Here is an 18673-nt window from a genome sequence, read left to right on the forward strand (position 1 = left end):
GACATAATCTCTAATGAAGATCTTTGGACCATGACCAATCAGCAGCCGATTGACATCCAGATCAACGAGAGGAAATGGCGCTGGATCGGCCACACATTAAGGAAGCCGGATGGAGCTGTTGAGAGGGCATTGCTGGACTGGAACCCTCAAGGCACCAGAAAGCGAGGTCAGCCAAAGAAGACCTGGAAGAGGACGATCGAAAAGGAAATTGCAGAGGTTGACAAGACCTGGAGCGAAGTGAAGAGAATGGCCAGGAACCGTACTGTGTGGAGAAATTTCGCCAAGGCCCTATGCTCCAGAGGGAGCAACAGGAAATAAGTCAAGTAAGTCAATAATAATAAAGAATTCCAATCTACTAAGATTTATGTGAGATGAATTATATATATTTACTTATAGTGCGACGATTAAGATTATAAAAAAAACGGTAATCAATGCTTTTAATGAAATATTATTGTAAACAGTGATAACTATTTGAGCTTCAGAAAGATTTAATTGATCCATCACATTCTATATTTTTGAATAAATAATAGTTATTAACCACTTGACGTACTTTGGCGGATCTCTCCATCCTGGCTCTCGACTGCACTCCGGTACAAAGACGGATCTCTCCGTCCGCGCATAGTGTTTATTTCCGGACCCGCTCCAAGCCGGTTTCCTTTGTGAAAGGATTTGATATTAGTAAGGTAACCTCTTGACATGGAATCGCTGTTTTATTCCATTGATGTATTCAATAAACATGTCTGTGCAGTTATTTCGCGGAAAGAATAACCAGTATCTTAGCAACCTCATCGTAAGCAAAATCATGGCTGCCTCCATGTTGAGTGATGAAACGATTATACAGGAATTTTTAGAAGAGAATGACATTGATATAGTAATAAGCGACGAAGAATTTAGTGGATATGGAAAGTAGTGAAAGTAGTTCGTGTGATAGAAACTTTAGCGCTGGTAGGGGTGAACAAAGTGCTGTTTTGCCGTCAAATATGTCATTGAATTTTAGGCCTACAACTGATGCCGCACCAGCGGCTTCTAATCATGTTTTACACGATAGGGAATGGAACTGGGAGCACGTAAGTAATACTCCAGAGTATCATTCATGCATCGCAAGTGGTGAAATAGTGTTTTCCAAAGGCACCTAGGACAATGCCCGAACAAACTACAAGTTGTGAACAAATTTCTAACAGCAGACTTTTCGTGAACATCTAACCAATGAGGTAAATGCTTATGCAAGTAAATGTCTTGTATCGGCTGCCGAGGATATAAATACGGTAATGTCATTTGGAAAGGAACACTGGTTTCCTGTATCTGTGGATGAAATGAAGGCCAGATTACCTTGAGGTGGTAATGTATGATGGAAAAAAGACATTCAGACCCAATCTTGTTGCTGACTACAACTGTGGAAAGGGTGGTGTTGATTCCCATGACCAGAGACTCGTATCATTCCCCTTGATGAGGAAGTATGTAAAAGGATACAAAAAATATACTTCTACATGCTAGACATGACACTTCTGAATTTCAACATCATTCATCCCCTCCTCAACCCTGAAAAGAAGTGAGTAGGCTTACCACCTTCCGGATCAATATGGCCGAACAGCTGTTGGCAAGTGTGACCTTGCCTGACTATCCAAAATAAGGCACCCAAGCCCTGAGGATACACCAATGAGACTTCAAGAGAGGCACTGGGGACACTTTCCGACCAAAATAACCCCAACAACGAAGAAGGTTATCCCATCACGGAGATGCAAAGTCTGTGTGACATGGGGTCTGAGGAAGGAATTTTCATTTGAATGCCACCGGTGCAAGGTGGCGATGCACGAATATGACTGTTTTATGATGTACCATATTCATAAAGACTTCACAAAGTACATCTGACAGTAGTTTGGATATTTCCTCTCATTACGTTGCTGTAAAGCATGCTTTTTCAGTGTCTGTGATAATATCATGTAAAGTAATGAAAATAAATGGTACACCAAGGCATAAATAATTTCAGTTAAATGGTATGTGAATGGGTTAAAATTTAATTCATTATTATTTATATATTATAATATTAGTATATGAAATAATATGATAACATAGCTGATAAGTACTTGCTGATTCTGTGGTTGATTTTAAGCTGAAACATCCGTAAAACTTGTCCACCGTGAATGTAAGCGTTGTATTGAATAACTCTCAATCGAATTCACGTAAAAAAAATGTATATTTGGTAAAATCCCTGAGATGTTCACTGACACTAGCTGAGGATTTTTCTTGGACACTGCGAGATTTGGACTCGGATTGGTGCAATGGTTAAGATATTCTTCTACTTTTCCAGTTGTCTGGTATTGGCACCAATGTGGATTATGGCCCTGTTTTACAGATGCTAGATACCCTTCCTGAAACTAACCCTACGTGGAGGAATTTATTTACTGTTTCATCTTTATATGGTGTGTGATATGTTGTTTGTGTTTAAGAGGAGGTGCATTAGGATCATCACAAACACACTGTCTCTGAGCTAGAAGAATTAACCAAATGTGGTTAATATCCTCGGCCCATCCCTACACCAACGCTCTGACAATTCATCATGGGAGCTGAACTTGCAGATATACTTGGGAGCCTGTAATAAATATTCCGATGTAAATTTTCGATAACTTATAGTAAAGAATTATTCAAGTAAAAAATCTGTTTTTCCTAACAAAACATTCCAGCTTTTAGTCTCAAATTTTCTGGTGTCCTACTAGATTTTATCCAGAATGGTTGTCACCCATTCATGCTTATAAACAGAAATTAATTATTTTTAAACAGTTTGTGATTGTCACTAAACAATATCATCATTTTTAATATTCCTTAGAATAATTTTTTGTAAAACCCTTATTTGTGCCAGCCGAATAACAAAAGGCCAATCCCTGACTCAGAAGCAGGAAAGTAAATGCTTGCAAAGGGGATCTCTAACCTGAAGGAAACCCAACGGGTGTGGGGTACCCTTTCCTTGGCATACACATTTTAGTTACTTTTGTGTTCCCCACAATAAGGGTTACTTTTGCAGTAAATAAATGAGGAAATGGAGTAAAGTTCATTAGTTTAAAATCATATTCGGACATCACAAGTCTCACCATCGCATCGTTTTCACTGCCAGTTAACTCATTAATTGTTAATAGTTATGATTTTGGGAGTTACTTGTTCTAACATTACAACATATGTGCAAGTTTTATGGAAACTATATAAATCGTTATAATAAACATTATTATATTTATATTTATTTATGTGCTTTACCAACTGATGAGCCCAACTTAGCACACTGGGGTGAAACGCTGGCAACTGGGAATGAGTTAGCTGGAAAATTTATAATGTCCAATAATGGACCATTTATATTGGTATTATAAATGTACTCATTCAGGACAAATATTTCAGGTTCCCTATGGGAATCAACAACTACATCATCTGATGGCCAGGCAGGCATCAATTTTTTTGTTAATGAGACAGTCTCTCATAGTGCATTGGTACTGCTGGTGGCTCCAAGCAGCCTACGCAATGGCCTCCATGGTATGCAGTAGCCATGCGTCTTGGTGGGTGTGCTAAGTACAAACTGATGAGCCCAACTTAGCACACTAGGGCGAAACTCTGGCAACCGGGAATGAGTAGCTGGAAAATTTATAATATCCAATAACGAACCATTTATATTGGTACCATGTGACCTTGCCGTTGTGGGGAGGCTTGCATGTCCCAATAAAGTAGATAGCTGAACCGCAGGTGCAACCATATCGGATGGGTATCTGACGAGAGACAAGACATCAAAACGGGGGTAGCAGCCTTTCGGAAGTTACAAGGACGGCAGTCTGGATGATCAACTGATATGGCCTTGTAATAATACTCAACAAGATTAGATGTGTTGATACTGCTACATGGCTGAAAGCAGTGGGAAACTACAGCTGTAACTAACTCCCGACGACATGCAGCTCTCTCTGTACGAATGATGTACTGATGATTGCTTCCTCCCGGGTAAAATATTCTGAAGGTAAAATAGTCCTCCATTCGGATCTCCAGGTGGGGACTACACGAGAGGGGACAATAATCAGAAAGATGGATTCTGACATTCTGCAAGTCAGAGCGTGGAATGTGAGAAGTTTGAATCGTGGTAGGTTGGAGAATCTGAAAAGGGAGGCAGATGAACTAAAGTTAGATGTAGCTGGTAGAAGTGAAATATGTTGGCAGGAAGAGCAGGATTTTTGGTCAGGTGACTACAGAATTATCCATACAAAATCAAACAGGGGAAATGCTGGGATTGGTTTAATAATGAGTAAGAAAACAGGGCAGCGAGTAAGCTACTATGACCAGCATAGTGAAAGGATTACAGTTCTCAAGATAGACACCAAACCAATGGCAACCACAATAGCGCAGGTCTATATGCCTAATTGTTCAGCAGATCATGAAGAAATCGAAAGAATATATGAAGAGATGGATGACTTAAAATAATATGTAAAAGGTGATGAGAAGCTAATTGTGATGGGAGACTGGAATGCAGTGGTAGGACAAGGAAGAAAAGGTAATACTGTACTTTAGGAGAATTTGGATTGGGACAAAGGAATGAAAGAGGAAGTCGGCTTTGGTTCAAACACCACAAACGATGGCTGTATACATTGATGAGACTTTGAGACACTGGAAGTTACCAAATAGACTTCATTATAATTAGGCAGAGATTCAGAAACTAGGTGTTGGATTGCAAAACTTTCCCAGGAGCAGATGTGGACTCTGACCACAACTTCCTGGTCATGAAATGTCATCTCAAGTTGAAGAAATTGAAGAAAGGAAGGAATGCAAGGAGATGGGATCTAGACAAGTTCAAAGAAAAGAGTGTAACGGCCAGTTTCAAGGAACATGTTGGACAAGGACTAAATGAAAAGGCTTAAGTAAACACAATACAGGAAGAGTGGATAGTCATGAAAAATGAAATCAGTAGGGCTGCTGAAGAAATGTTAGGAAGGAAAAAAAGATCAACTAAGAATCAGTGGATAACTCAGGACATAGTAGACCTGTTTGAAGAAACGACAAAAGTACAAGAATGCAAAAAGTGAAGAGGGCAGAAAGGAATACAGGCGATTAAAGAATGACGTGGATAGGAAGTGCAGGACAGCTAAGGAAGAATGGCTGAAGGAGAAGTGCAAGGATGTTGAAGGTTGTATGGTCCTAGGTAGGAAACATTGTAACCGTACATATGTATGATCCCCGAATTTTTAGGTTAGGAAATTTCGTATATAGTTTGTAATGTTAAAATCATGTAATTTTGTTTATTTAGAATGTAAAAACGTAATATTATAAGAAGAATGTGTAGTTAGGGAATATTGCATATGTGCATCATTATATTTTGTATAAATTTCCGTTTGGGTAAGAGTCTGTAAATATGGCCTAGCCGTAAAGATTGTGCAACTGGGAAAACAGCGACTATATCGGGAAGGACGGTTGAGGTCAGTTGAATGTGTTGCAACAAAGTGGCTTGGAAACACGGGATACGGCAGCTGGTATAGGCTGAAGAATTGCAGTGGATCAATGTGGATGTTCGTGAGTGGACGTTCGATGTCACATCAGACGCACGATAGCCAATAGGAGGGTTTTGTTTTAAGCGAGGTTGGGTTGACTGAGTGACGCGTGAAGATGTGCCTGTGAGAGCGTTGCTACCAGTAAACTTTTCTGGACGCTATAACCAAGTGTAGCAAGCCTACATAAGCATGTACGCGTGTGCGGCAAGTCATTCTAATGCTGATTCTGACTCTGATTCTAATTCTGATGCTGATTCTGTGTGTCTCATTCGGACCGGTGCACGGGAGCTACATATTTTGCGCAGTTTCCAATGCGATCTTCTATTGTTCAGCTTGAACAACTCTACATTTCTTCATAAAGTAATTCGTCGGCCGAGCATGCTGTTTCAGTGGGAGAAACGTGAGGCGTGACACTAACCGGTGCAGCAATCGGTAAGGATCCAAGACGTCGATGAAGAAGTGTGTAGATAAGGTTAGGGATGCTCTTCGTAAAGAAGGTTGCATCCATACGTAGAGAAAGTCGTCGTACTTTTCTTTACCAGATTAGGCTTTTCTTCTGCAACAGTAGAGTGCAGTGCAACTCTTACCTGAAGGTATGATAAATGTAAATAGTGAAAATAATTTTATGGTGGTTTGAAGATGTTTGTAATTGGCCTTTATAAGCGGCAAACGCGAGGTGGTCTCGTTAAGTGATTTTTTTTTAAATTGGTGTTTTTAGTGGTTTGTAATTTGCCTTGTAAACGGCAAACACGAGTTGGTCTCGTAAAGTGATGTTCCTTTCTTCATCTTGGTGGTTTGTAGATGTTTGTAATTAGACCTTGTAAGCGGCAAACACGAGTTGATCTAATCAAATGATTTATTTTTGTATGAGGTTTTTAGTGGTCTGTATATTTGCTCTTTGTAAACAGCGAACAGGTGTTGGTCCCATCAAGTGATGATTATTGAGATAATTTATATATATTTTTATTTATTTTGGGAGTAAAGTCATGGAAGGAAACTTGCAGTGAATCTTTTATCAGTAGAGTATGGATGAACCTGGCATGCTACCCAAATCTAGTTTCAGGGGTAAACAGGTAAGGTTATAAAGTAAGTCTGGAGCTTCGTCAGCCTGATGTCCGTCGCCTTGGGAGAGGGAGTTACTCATTGCTCTACACAGTTATATATTCCTGTAATTGTTTTACAGATGGCGCCCAGTCTTGGTATTTACACTTATTTTAGTCACCGTTTATTCATTTTATATTTTCAATAGCTTGCAAATGGTTACAATATAGATGCTGCATACAGAAAAATCGAGGAAAACTTTGGAGAAAGGAAAACTAGGTGTATGAATATTAAGAGCTCAGATGGAAAACCACTTCTAGGGAAAGAAGACAAGGCAGAAAGATGGCAGGAACATATACAACAGCTGTATCAAGGTAAAAACCTAGATGATTTGGTTCTGGAACAAGATGAGGCTGTTGATGCTGATGAACTGGGAGACCCAAATCTGAGGTCAGAATTCAACAGAGCTTTGAGAGACCTAAATAGGAACAAGGCACCTGGAATTGATGACATTCCCTCTGAACTACTGACTGCCGTAAGAAAAACAAGCGTGGTAAGGTTATTCCATTTATTATGCGAGATATATGAGACAGAAGTGCCATTCGATTTTCGGCAGAATGTTGTTGTACCTACTGCCAAGAAAGACGGTGCTGACAAGTGTGAATACTACCGCACCATTAGTTTAGTATCTCACGCCTGTAAAATTTTAACACATATTAATTACAAAAGAATGGGAATACAAGTTGAAACCGAGTTGGGAGAAGATCAATTGGCCTCAGAAGAAATGTGGAAACACGTGAAGCAATCCTGACTTTATGCTGATTTTACACGATCGAATTAAAGACAAGCCCACATATCTAGCATTTGTAGATCATGAAAAGGCATTTGATAATGTTGGTTGGACCAAGCCATTTGAAAATCTGAAGGTGATCGGGATCAGATACTGAGAACGAAGAATTATCTACAATCTGTATAACAATCCAGAAAGGAGTGAGGAAAGGTTGCAGTTTGTCCCCCCCTCCTTTTCATTGTTTATATAGATGAGGCAGTAAAGAAATCAAAGAGGAATTTGGGAAGGGAATCACAATCCATGGAGAGGAAATCAAAAACCTAAGATTTACTGATGATACTATTATCTGAGACTGCAGAAGATCTGGATAAACTGCTGAATGGTATGGACAGAGTCTTGGGTAAGGAGTACAAGATGAAAATAAGTAAGTCCAAAACAAAAGTAATGGAGTGCAGTTGAACGAAGTGGGACGATGCAGGGAATATTAGATTATGAAATGAAGTGTTAATCAAGGAGAAAATAAGGGATATGGAGGAAGAGGTGGTGAAGCTGAAGGCTGAAATAGAAGGCAGTTGCCAAGAACGCAGGAAGAAATGCTTATTAATATATGGAGTACCGGAAGAAAAAGGAGAGGACAAAGTGTTGACAATCTACAAGGTTGTGGAACTCATCCAAAAAAGGATGAAAATTGACTTTAGTGATACAGACGACGTGGAAAGGATAGGTAAAGCACAGGACAACAGGCTGATAAAAGTGAAGTTGTTTTCCACCCTGATGGTGGAAATAGTGATAAGAGGTGCCGACAATCTACGGAGTACAAAAATCTGGATTAGAAGAGACATGGGAAGAGAAGGGATGAGGAATATAAATACCCTAAAAAAACATTTAGTCCAGGCCAGACTTCAAGGGTTAAGAGCTTACATTAAGGGTCAACAACTAGTGGTAACCAATGGCCATTGGACCAGGTTTTGGACAGTGCTGAAACTACGGGATTTGGAAGAGAATATGAAGAGAGAAGAAGAAATGGGGAAGAGAGTGGAAGAAAGGCAAGTTATGGACAGCAGTGTTACAGAAGGCGGACATGGTGATAAAGAAATAACCAAGGGAAACAGGAAGTTAAGCGAGGAAAGGCAGGAAAATGAGCATAGTGAAAGTGTGATCGTACATAGTGAAAAGGAAAGTGCAGTGGACAACGGTGCGAGAATAGGAAGGCTTAGGGATACAGCTATGGACATAGACAGAGAAAAGGAAAGTCGGAGAGGCGAATGCAGTGAAGGAATGGATGTGCAGAGTGAAGAGAAAAAAGCAGCGGAAACCAGGCAGAGAATAGAGCTGTATATGAGCAAAGGGAGAAGCAGGAGCTTAAGGGACATGTGGGGAATGAAGAAAAATGAAGAGGGTAGAGTCACAAGAAGTAAAATCTCTAATAAGTTAGTAAGTAAGTAAGGGAATAGGGTTGAAGACATGGTGGTATTATAAGGAAAGATAGTAAAGAAGTTTTAGATTGTATGTGTCTGTATTTTAGGGTTGGTTGGTGAAGAATGATGACATTATAGTGGAGGGAAGTTTTGATATAGTCGAGATAAAAGTATGATATTTTAAGTGAATGTGTCTTTATGTTAATTGCAATTGTATGGCAATTATGAGTGAGTTATTAGCAAGTGAATGATGGTATTTTAAGTGAATATACTTTTAGCAACTTAATGTTGTACTCAAGTATATTTAATTTATAAGTGGAAGTGTTTGGTAAACAAGTATAAGTTAGAAGGTGTCGGAGTGAGGTTGTTTTTAGTATAAGAGGTTGATTAGTTGGTATGTGTCGGTATTTTGACCAATTTTTGCCAAGAGTGAGAGTGGCCAAACATGGTTAAATAACTTTAATATATGTGTAGAAAGTGGTGGGGGGGATGTAACTGGAACGGTGCGAGGAAGTAATGTGTGTTTATGAGGAAAAATGATGGTGAAAAAGTTGTGGAATAAGAGGTTGAAGAGTATGGTATAGTATGGTATGGTATGGTATGGTGAGTGAATTGAGGGGTTGAATCTAATAAGTGAATATGGTTGTATATGTTTAAATAGCAAGATGTTTATTAATAAGCAAATGGTATTTTAAGGGAATATGGTTGTATATGTTTGAATGGCAAGATATTCATAGTGGAGGGAGGTTTTTGATATAGTCGAGAGAAAAGTATGATATTTTAAGCGAATGTGTCTTTATGTTAATGGTAATTGTAAAGGGAATGAGGCCTAGAATTAAAGGGATAAGTATGGAAAGTGGTTATGAGTTATGGTTGGAGAAGAGTATGGTATTTTAAGTGAATATAGTTTAGCAAGTTAATGGTGGACTCAAGTATATTTAATTTATAAGTGGAAGTGCTTGGTAAACAAGTATAGATTGCAAGGTATCGAAGTGGGGTGGTTTTTTTGGTATAGGAGGTTGATGTGTTGGTATGTGTCGGTATTTTGTCTGATTTGTTATTGGAGAGAAGGATGGAAATGAATAGAACGACTTATCTTACCTTGAATGAACATTGAATTTTCACGACCGCATTGTAATCGAAACAGACTTTCAACGTATTAGGTCGTGTTACGTACATGTAGTACGTGTTGAAGAGATGTTAAGTACAGAACAAAAATGGCCAGCCGGACGCAAAATCGGGAGGGGATCCCACTGGTGTCCAGCTGGCCATTTTTGTTCTGTACTTAACATCTCTTCAACACGTACTACATGTACGTAACACAACCTAATACGTTGAAAGTCTGTTTCGATTATCTTACCTTCATTGACTTAGAAAAAGCTTTTGACAATGTGAACTGGGAACTACTGTTTAGAACTATGAGGAAAATATGACTGGACTGGAAAGATAGAAGAATGATTAATCAACTGTATCTGAACCAAAGCACAAAAATAATTATCAATCAGGTAGAAGAAAAGGACAGGATTAGGAAAGGAGTTAGACAAGGTTGTCCCCTATCACCGTATTTATTTAATATGTTCATTGAAGAAGCTATTCAGATCATGAAGGAGAATAAAAGTCAATGGTGAAAGGATGCATTGTATCAGATTTGCAGATGACATCGTATTAATTGCAGACTCAGAAAAAGAAATGAATAGAATGCTGAAAGTCCTCACAGGCACTCTTAAACTATGGAAATTAAAAGTAAACAAACTGAAAACGAAAGTAATGGTAGTACGGAAAAATATGGAAGAAATTAAAACCAATATAAACATTGATGACGTCAGAATTGATCAGGTGAAACAATTCTGTTATCTTGGTAGTATAATAACAGAGGATAAGAGATGCTTCCTGGAAGTGAAGAGAAGAATAGCATTGGCAAAACAGGCATTTATGAGCAAGAAAACATTTTAACCAGCACACACATGAATATAGATGTCAAAAAATCCTTTGCAAAATCATTTGTATGGAGTACACTTCAATACGGAAGTGAGAGTTGGACTCTGGGTGAAATAGAAAGGAATCGACTTGAAGCTGCTGAAATGTGGATATGGCGGAAAATGACCAGAACGAGCTGGACGGAAAGAAAAACCAACCTGGAAGTCTTAAGGGAAGTTAAAGAAGAGAGAAGATTTTTAAACGAAATGGAAAACAGGAAATTAAAATTTATTGGACATGTCATCAGACACAATACTTTCATCACTAACATACTTGAAGGGAAAGTGCTGGGAAAGAAAGGGAGAGGAAGACCTAGGATGAAGTATTTGGATGACATCAAGAAGAGGTTAGGTTGTGTCAATTACATGGAACTGAAACGAACAGCCAATGAAAGAAAAGAGTGGTTGCATTAGCCTTTAGAATATTGATTGATTTTGCCAAGAGTGAGAGGGCCAAGGATGGTTAAGTAACTTTAATGTATGTGTAGAAAGTGGTGGGTGGATATAACTGGAGTGGTGCGAGGAAGCAATACGCGTTTATGAAAAAAAATGACGACAATAAAGTTGTGGAATAAGAGGTTGAATTGGTGGTATACAGTGAGTGAATTGAAGGGTTGAAATTATAAGTGATTATGGTTGTATATGCTTGAATAGCAAGAAGTTTATTACCAAGCAAAGGGTAATTTAAGGGAATATACTTTTAGCAAATTAATGGTGGATCGGTATGTAAAGGTGGTGGTTGTAGATATGAAATGATGCTTAAAGGGAAGGTATGGTAATTTGAGTGGAGCAGAGTGTGATTGTTTGGATATTGGAAAAGTGTAGGGCACCTAATGTAAGTGATTATGGTTGTATATGTTTGATTGGCAATATCTATATTAGTAAGCCAATGGTCTTTTAAGGGAATATACCTTTAGCAAGTGGATGGTGGATCGGTATGTAAAGGTGGTGGTTGTAGATAGGAAATGATGCTTAAGGGGTGGATATGGTAATTTTACTGGAAGTGGAGTGCGATTAGTTTGGAGATCGGAAAAGTATAGTGCACCTAGTGGTTCAGTGTGGTTTTGATAGATGTGATTATTCAATTTGTTGGCAATAGGTGGGTTATGGTTACAATTAATGTGATGCTGGTTAGTACATGCAGAGTCTGAGTGAAAGAGAGAGGAGAAGAGAGGCAGGGATGCATAGTGGATAAACTACAGGTTTGGCAACATGGCAGGAAGTTAGAATATGTGTGGTTAGTAAGTAATGAGAAGTGACACGGAAGCAGAATAAGCACCAAGTAGACACAGGACGGTAATGTAGGTCACAACTCAGCAGTGAAGCAACGTGATGACTAGATATCCTGCATCCGCATGTTCTATCCCTTATGGCACAGCACCCTGGGATAGGGTCCAACAAGATAAGGCATGTCCACACACAGCACGTGTGTCTATGGACTGCCTAGAGCATGTGGAGGTCCTTCTGTGGCCAGCAAGATCCCTGGACCTCTCCATCATTGAACACGTGTGGGATGACATTGGCAGGGGATTCCGTCCCAGTACCAACCTGCGGGATCCGTAGAGACAGCTGCAACAACTATGGATGAACTTGCCTCAGGAGTGGATCCAAAGGCTGTCTGACACCATCCCGAACCGATAAAGGGCATGCATTCCGGCGGGGGGGCAACACCCTACTGACCTGGCGCCAACATTCACCTGTAACTGCTAACGACCTCGTTTCTTTCATCCCATATTTTAATCAGTTCAATAAAGGCATATGGTCTTTCAGCATATGTAGTTTTATCCACTTTCAACCACCCCGTCTGGGTGCTTAACGTTTTTGTCAGGCAGTGCAAAACTGACTAAAAGGATCGACCGACCGAATAAATAAATAAATAAATAAATAAATAAATAAATAAATAAATAAATAGATAAATAGATAAATAGATAAATAGATAAATAAATAAATAAATAAATAAATAAATAAATAAATAAATAAATAAATAAATAAATAAATAAATAAATAAATAAATAAATAAATAAATAAATAAATAAATAAATAAATAAATAAATAAATAAATAAATAAATAAATAAATAAATAAATAAATAAATAAATAAATAAATAAATAAATAAATAAATAAATAAATAAATAAAATATACAACACAACCTACTAAAAATGAAAAAAGAAGTATAGGAATATTTCGACTGACACTTCATTCATTTAAACTCACACATAATCCTATTGCATCAACACAATGCATCACAAAGAACAACCAACCACCAACACTGAGTGCTCACAAGCATTGCCATGATGTTGAAGGATTTCATCAGAGAATTCAAGTGTCTGCTGATGGTTAATAAAGCTACAAATATGCAGAAGTGTACTGATTACTGTTCACGTTTTTTATGGACTACATTCTAGGATCAAATTACCCTAGTAATCTTTACAGCAATGGTAGTTTTGAAAGCTACTTAACTAAAAAAAAAACTCAAAGTCACTCACCAGCACACACCAGCTTTGCTGTGGTACTGCAACAAAGCCAAACATTGTCATATCTGTTATTGCAGCACATACCAAAGTCTTCACATCACCAGAAGGAAAACTTTCTTGACACATCACAATGTGATTTGAAGTCAGAATTAGACTGCACGGTACAGTGTCCACTTGTTCAGACTCGTACAGCTGCAGAGGAAGAATTAAAAAGTATTACAGGATATATGATGATAGAAATGTGATCTATTTAAACAACTTTTGTATTAACATTTTCGTGCAGAGCCAGGATCAATATACTCATAGTTACAACCTACAGGGCCATCAAGAGAAGAATCAAGAAGCTGTATCAATGTACGTAACAGATAGAACACACAACTGACAAATCAAGTTATACCATACACAGTAAAACCTTGTTAACACAAAATCCAAGGGACTAGAAAATCAAGAGTTTGTGTTAGAAGAAATTTGTGTTAAACGAGTACACAAATTTAAGAATATTAATCACTTTTCAGTATAGTATTATAGCGTATTGGTGCACTGTATAGTATATGATAGTACATAAATAACTGTTAAGACACTCAAGTAATTTTTGGGAGAAAAATTCACGTATGTTTCGCTGTCGCTCAAGGGGACAAAAGTGCCTTGTCCTTTCATGGCCAGCTGCATTCACAGCTTCAGTACATTCAGCAGTGACTTTGGATGTTACAGCAAAACGTTGTAATATATTCAAGGCAGTTAAAATTTCCTGTTGGCTAGGTAGAATTACATCGTCCTCCTGATCACTACCATTACCACAAACAATAACAAATGTTGATTTTCAATAGTGTTCTTTCCTTACTTTTTTTATTTTTAAAATTTGCTTTTTTGCTTTACATCGCACCGACACAGATAGGTCTTATGGCGATGATGGGATAGGAAAGGGATAGGAAAGGGCTAGGAGCAAGAAGGAAGTGATCGCAACCTTAATTAATGTATAGCTCCAGCATTTTCTTTGTGACCCAAACCGCACAGTCACTTGCTCAGTTTTACTTGCATTTAATGTGCAATGTGCACATTATGGAAATGAGTTTGTAGGGTAAGAATACAAGCTGATTGTTGACTTGGTAACATTCATGATAATCAATCTAATTGCACAAGAAACATAAATGTTAATCCACTTAATTGTAGCTTAACATCGAAATAAACTATAATTTGACAATGATTTTACTTTAACCTTTTGCACTCCTACGTCGAGTGCGGTTCGACACTAAAATATTACACTTGCGCTCCGATGTCGAGCTCCACTCGACATGAAAATATCTCGTATTTTCAGCGCTCGTATGACGACTGTGCCGTGTTCTGGTATTGTAGAGATATCTAACAGTCTCTGAGAGAACACGTTTTCCTATTTACAATAGTTTGCGGGAATTTTGGTAACATTTTTAAGCTCTGTTATTCTCGAATGTTTATGCAAGTTCACAGATGTTGTTGTTTGAATATAAACATGGCTTCTGCTTCCTCTTCACTCATGGAACTGGATATTTTAGAAACAAAAACAGGGACAAGAACGAAATGAACAAGAAATACAAAGACTTCAAGGAGTATACAGGAACAAGAACTTTGCTGTAAAGAACATTGTAAGGAAAGAAAAAGAGAAGAAATGGAATGAGTTTGCAGACAAACTGGAAGAGGACAGTAGAGGAAATATGAAATTGCTATACAGAGTAGTAAAAAACAAGCGAAGGGATCAAGAGACCATAAAAGCAATAGAACGTGATGATGGAACTCTGGCACAAGAAGAGGGAGAAATTAAACAAGAACTCAAGATCTATTTCGAAAAGCTGCTGAATGGAGATACAGAAAACATAACAACGGATAGAGGAGAGCCAAGTCGAGGAACCACAACTGAACCACCAATTACATGGCTTGAGGTTGAAAATGCGCTCAAGAGCATGAAGAAAGGAAAGGCAGTGGGCGTAGATGAACTAAGTGCAGATATGCCGAAAGCAGCGGGAGTTCCAGGAATCCAATGGCTCTATAGACTGCTCAACAAGATATGGGAGGAAAATACTATTCCTGAGGACTGGAAGATGGGCATCATTGTACCTCTGTTCGAGAAAGGAAGCCGACGAAAATGTACTAATTACCGTGGTATCACACTACTGTCTCATGTCCTGAAAATATTAGAAAAAATAATAGAGACCAGAATCAGAGATATTGCCGGGCTGAGTGGCTCAGACGGTTAAGGCGCTGGCCTTCTAACCCCAACTTGGCAGGTTCGATCCTGACTCAGTCCGGTGGTATTTGAAGGTGCTCAAATACGACAGCCCCGTGTCGGTAGATTTACTGGCACGTAAAAGAACTCCTGCGGGACTAAATTCCGGCACCTCGGCGTCTCCAAAGACCTTAAAAAGTAGTTAGTGGGACGTAAAACAAATAACATTATTATTATTATTAGAATCAGAGATATTGTTGAACCAATTTTGGAAGAAGAGCAGTATGGTTTCAGACCAGGAAGGTCAACTACAGACCTTATATTTGCAATTAGCATGCTAATGGAAAAATGCTGGGAGAAGAACAAGCCTTTATTCCTAATATTTTTAGACATTGAGAAAGCATACGATAGTGTACCAAGGGAAAGAATTTGGCAATGCATGAAAGAACTTCAAGTGCGAGACAGCCTCATAGACAAAGTGAAAATGTTGTATAGTGGGAACAGAAGCTGTATTCAAGTAGGATGTGGTTTGTCAGACTGGTTTGAAACAAAGAGAGGAGTGCAGCAGGGCAGCTCATTGTCACCACTTCTATTTATTATTGTAATGGATGTAGTAATGAAATCTATTAAAAGGAAAGAACATGGAGATATCAAAGCCTTCACATTTGCAGATGATGTTGCGATCTGAAGTCAGAAGATGAATTGGGAGAGAGAATACAAAGCTGGAATGAGGAGTTTAAGAAATATGGTTTAAACATCAGCAAGACCAAGACGGTGGTGATGAAAGTGTATGGGGAAGGAGCAGAACCAATAGCCATGTTAAATGAAGCTCAACTGGACAGCATTCCAGTTTTCAAATACTTGGGTAGCGTTATATCAAATGACAACCTAGCAAAACATGAGGTGAACAATCGAATCAATAAGGCAACACAATTCTACCACCAGGTACGACACCTGCTGTGGGATGAGCAAATACCCATGAAAACAAAAATGACATTGTACAAGTCCTATTATACACCAATTCTTACATACAGTCTCGAAACCACAACACTGACCAATAGAGATAATTCCAAACTTCAGGCAGCTGAAATGAAATTCCTATGCACTATGATCCAGAAAACCAGGAAAGACAAGATTAGGAATGAGAAAATTAGAGAAGAAGTAGGAAGAGACAATTCTCTCCTAAATAAGATTCAGATATCAAGACTGAAGTGGTTTGGTCACATGAAGAGGATGCCAGTAAACAGAACTGCAAGAAAGGAATTTGACACACAGGTAAAAGGAAGACGACCCGTGGGAAGGCCACGAAGGAAATGGATAGATTTAGTTAAGAGCGATGTAATGCTGAGAGGTCATGATTGGGACAAGTTGGTGGAGGAAGAATGGTACAAGGACAGGATGAGATGGAGGAGGCTCATATACCACACCCGGGAAACTGGAGATGGTTTAGGATGATGATGATGATGATGATGATGATAGTGGACAGTGATAGTGACGATGATGAACCAACAACTGACTTGGATGATTTATTAGCGAATAATATAAGTGAAAGTGAACAAAGTGATAGTGATAATGAAACCGGAGGTGGTGATGCTCCTCCATATCCATGGCGCGAGTGGAAAGCTGGCGATCCTGATTTACCTGCATTCTCATTTAATGAAACAATTTGTGGATACAAAGTATCAGGTAGGAACAATCCCTCAACACCTTACGGATTTTTTCAACTTATATTTAGTGACGAGTTATTCAAGCAAATTGCTGATGAGGCCAGAAGATATGCTAAAGGTGATAGAAAGGAAACAGTTTACTCCTGCAAAACATGTTCGTGAAAACCCGGTCTCCACCCAGAAAACTGTTTTGAAAAGTACCACACAGTGAAAACCTACAAGGATTAATGTATTTTGTGTGCCTAATTGTAAATTCATGTAACATACTTATATTTTGTGCTAGATTCTTTTGCATTGTTCACATCCTACAGCTGTTCATAGTGCAGAACTTAATTAGGAGTGGAGCAGGAAGCATGCACTAAGGGTAATGGAGTTCAAAAGGTTAAACTAAGCACATTTCTTGCATTCCTAGCAGAGAGACAACTTAAAAAACCCAATAAATAGCATTGGTGGTTCACGTTAAGTGAGATATAATGATGCACGGGCTAAAAAAGAGCTTGTAGTTCAAAGTAACCAAAATCAGTAATAACTGTTGAGACCTTCCGTAAGAAATAATACATTCCCTGCTGGAACCAAAGTTTTGTTCATGTTAACAGTGTGTTTAACTTAGGTAAGTTTGTGTTAATGAGGTTTTACTGTAAAATTATAGGAATATGAATAGGAACAAATAACAGGATAAACAAAATGACAGGTCAGCATCAGAAGATCAGAGCAATAGAAAAAGTGACATGCACAAACATGAAAACATCTATATGAAAATAGCATTGTATGAATAGTGGAGATTGTCCTTGCCCACTTGTGTTTTCATGTTTGTCCTAGTCTATCACAATAAACACAAAACTGCGAGGGAAACAGGAAATACAGCATCGTAAGGCGTATACTGCACAAATCAGCTTCAATAAGCTTACAAAATACTGGAATAAATATAGTCAAATATCGGGCCCTGATACCTGGAAACGAAATGGCGTATGGCTCTTGGTGCCAGGAGTGTCGGCTCGCCAGGTGCAGGTCTTTCGATTTGACCCCCGTAGGCGATCTGCGCATCATTATAAGGATGAAATGATGATGAAGACGACACATACACCCAGCCCCCGTGCCAGAGAAATTAACCAATGATGGTTAAAATTCCCGACCCTACCGGAAATTGAACCCAGGTCCCCTCTAACCAAAGGCCAGCACGCTAACCATTTAGCCATGGAGCCGGACATGATACCTGGAGAAAAAAAAAAAAAAAGCAACTACAGACAAACTTTAACTTGAACATCTATAACTCGAATTTTTGACATCTTGAAGGGAATGTCATTTCCCGACGGAATGTTATATATTTTATTCATTATACATTTTCTATAACTTGAACATCTATTACTTGAATTTTCTGACATCTCAAAGGATATTCCAAGCCCAGATGTTTTTTTTTTAATTCGAAGTTCGGGAGAAAATTACGCTGATGTGTACTCCATTATCCCTTCATAAAACAAATTCCTGTAGAACCTAGGACCTAGGGAAGGTTTTCATTCCACTTCCCGAAGGGGAGGGGCGGGCCAACTAGAAGGTGATGCCTTCTCTCTGGCCAGGAGATGCGGCGGGATTTGGTGATTTGAC

At 38.6% G+C, this 18673-nt stretch overlaps 1 protein-coding gene across 3 annotated transcripts in view; it reads right to left on the reverse strand.

Annotated features, from left to right (window-relative positions):
* The window catches only part of prd1 (pruning defect 1), a 256253-nt gene that overhangs the window by 55034 nt on the left and 182546 nt on the right, over window positions 1-18673 (reverse strand). For all 3 annotated transcript variants that reach the window (XM_067150112.2, XM_067150110.2, XM_067150109.2), the window contains one exon: window positions 13220-13399. In XM_067150112.2, coding sequence (XP_067006213.2) covers window positions 13220-13399 — 180 coding nt within the window. The remainder of the gene's footprint in view (window positions 1-13219; window positions 13400-18673) is intronic.

The sequence above is a fragment of the Anabrus simplex genome, chromosome 6 (assembly GCF_040414725.1).
Source record: "Anabrus simplex isolate iqAnaSimp1 chromosome 6, ASM4041472v1, whole genome shotgun sequence".
NCBI lineage: Eukaryota > Metazoa > Arthropoda > Insecta > Orthoptera > Tettigoniidae > Anabrus > Anabrus simplex.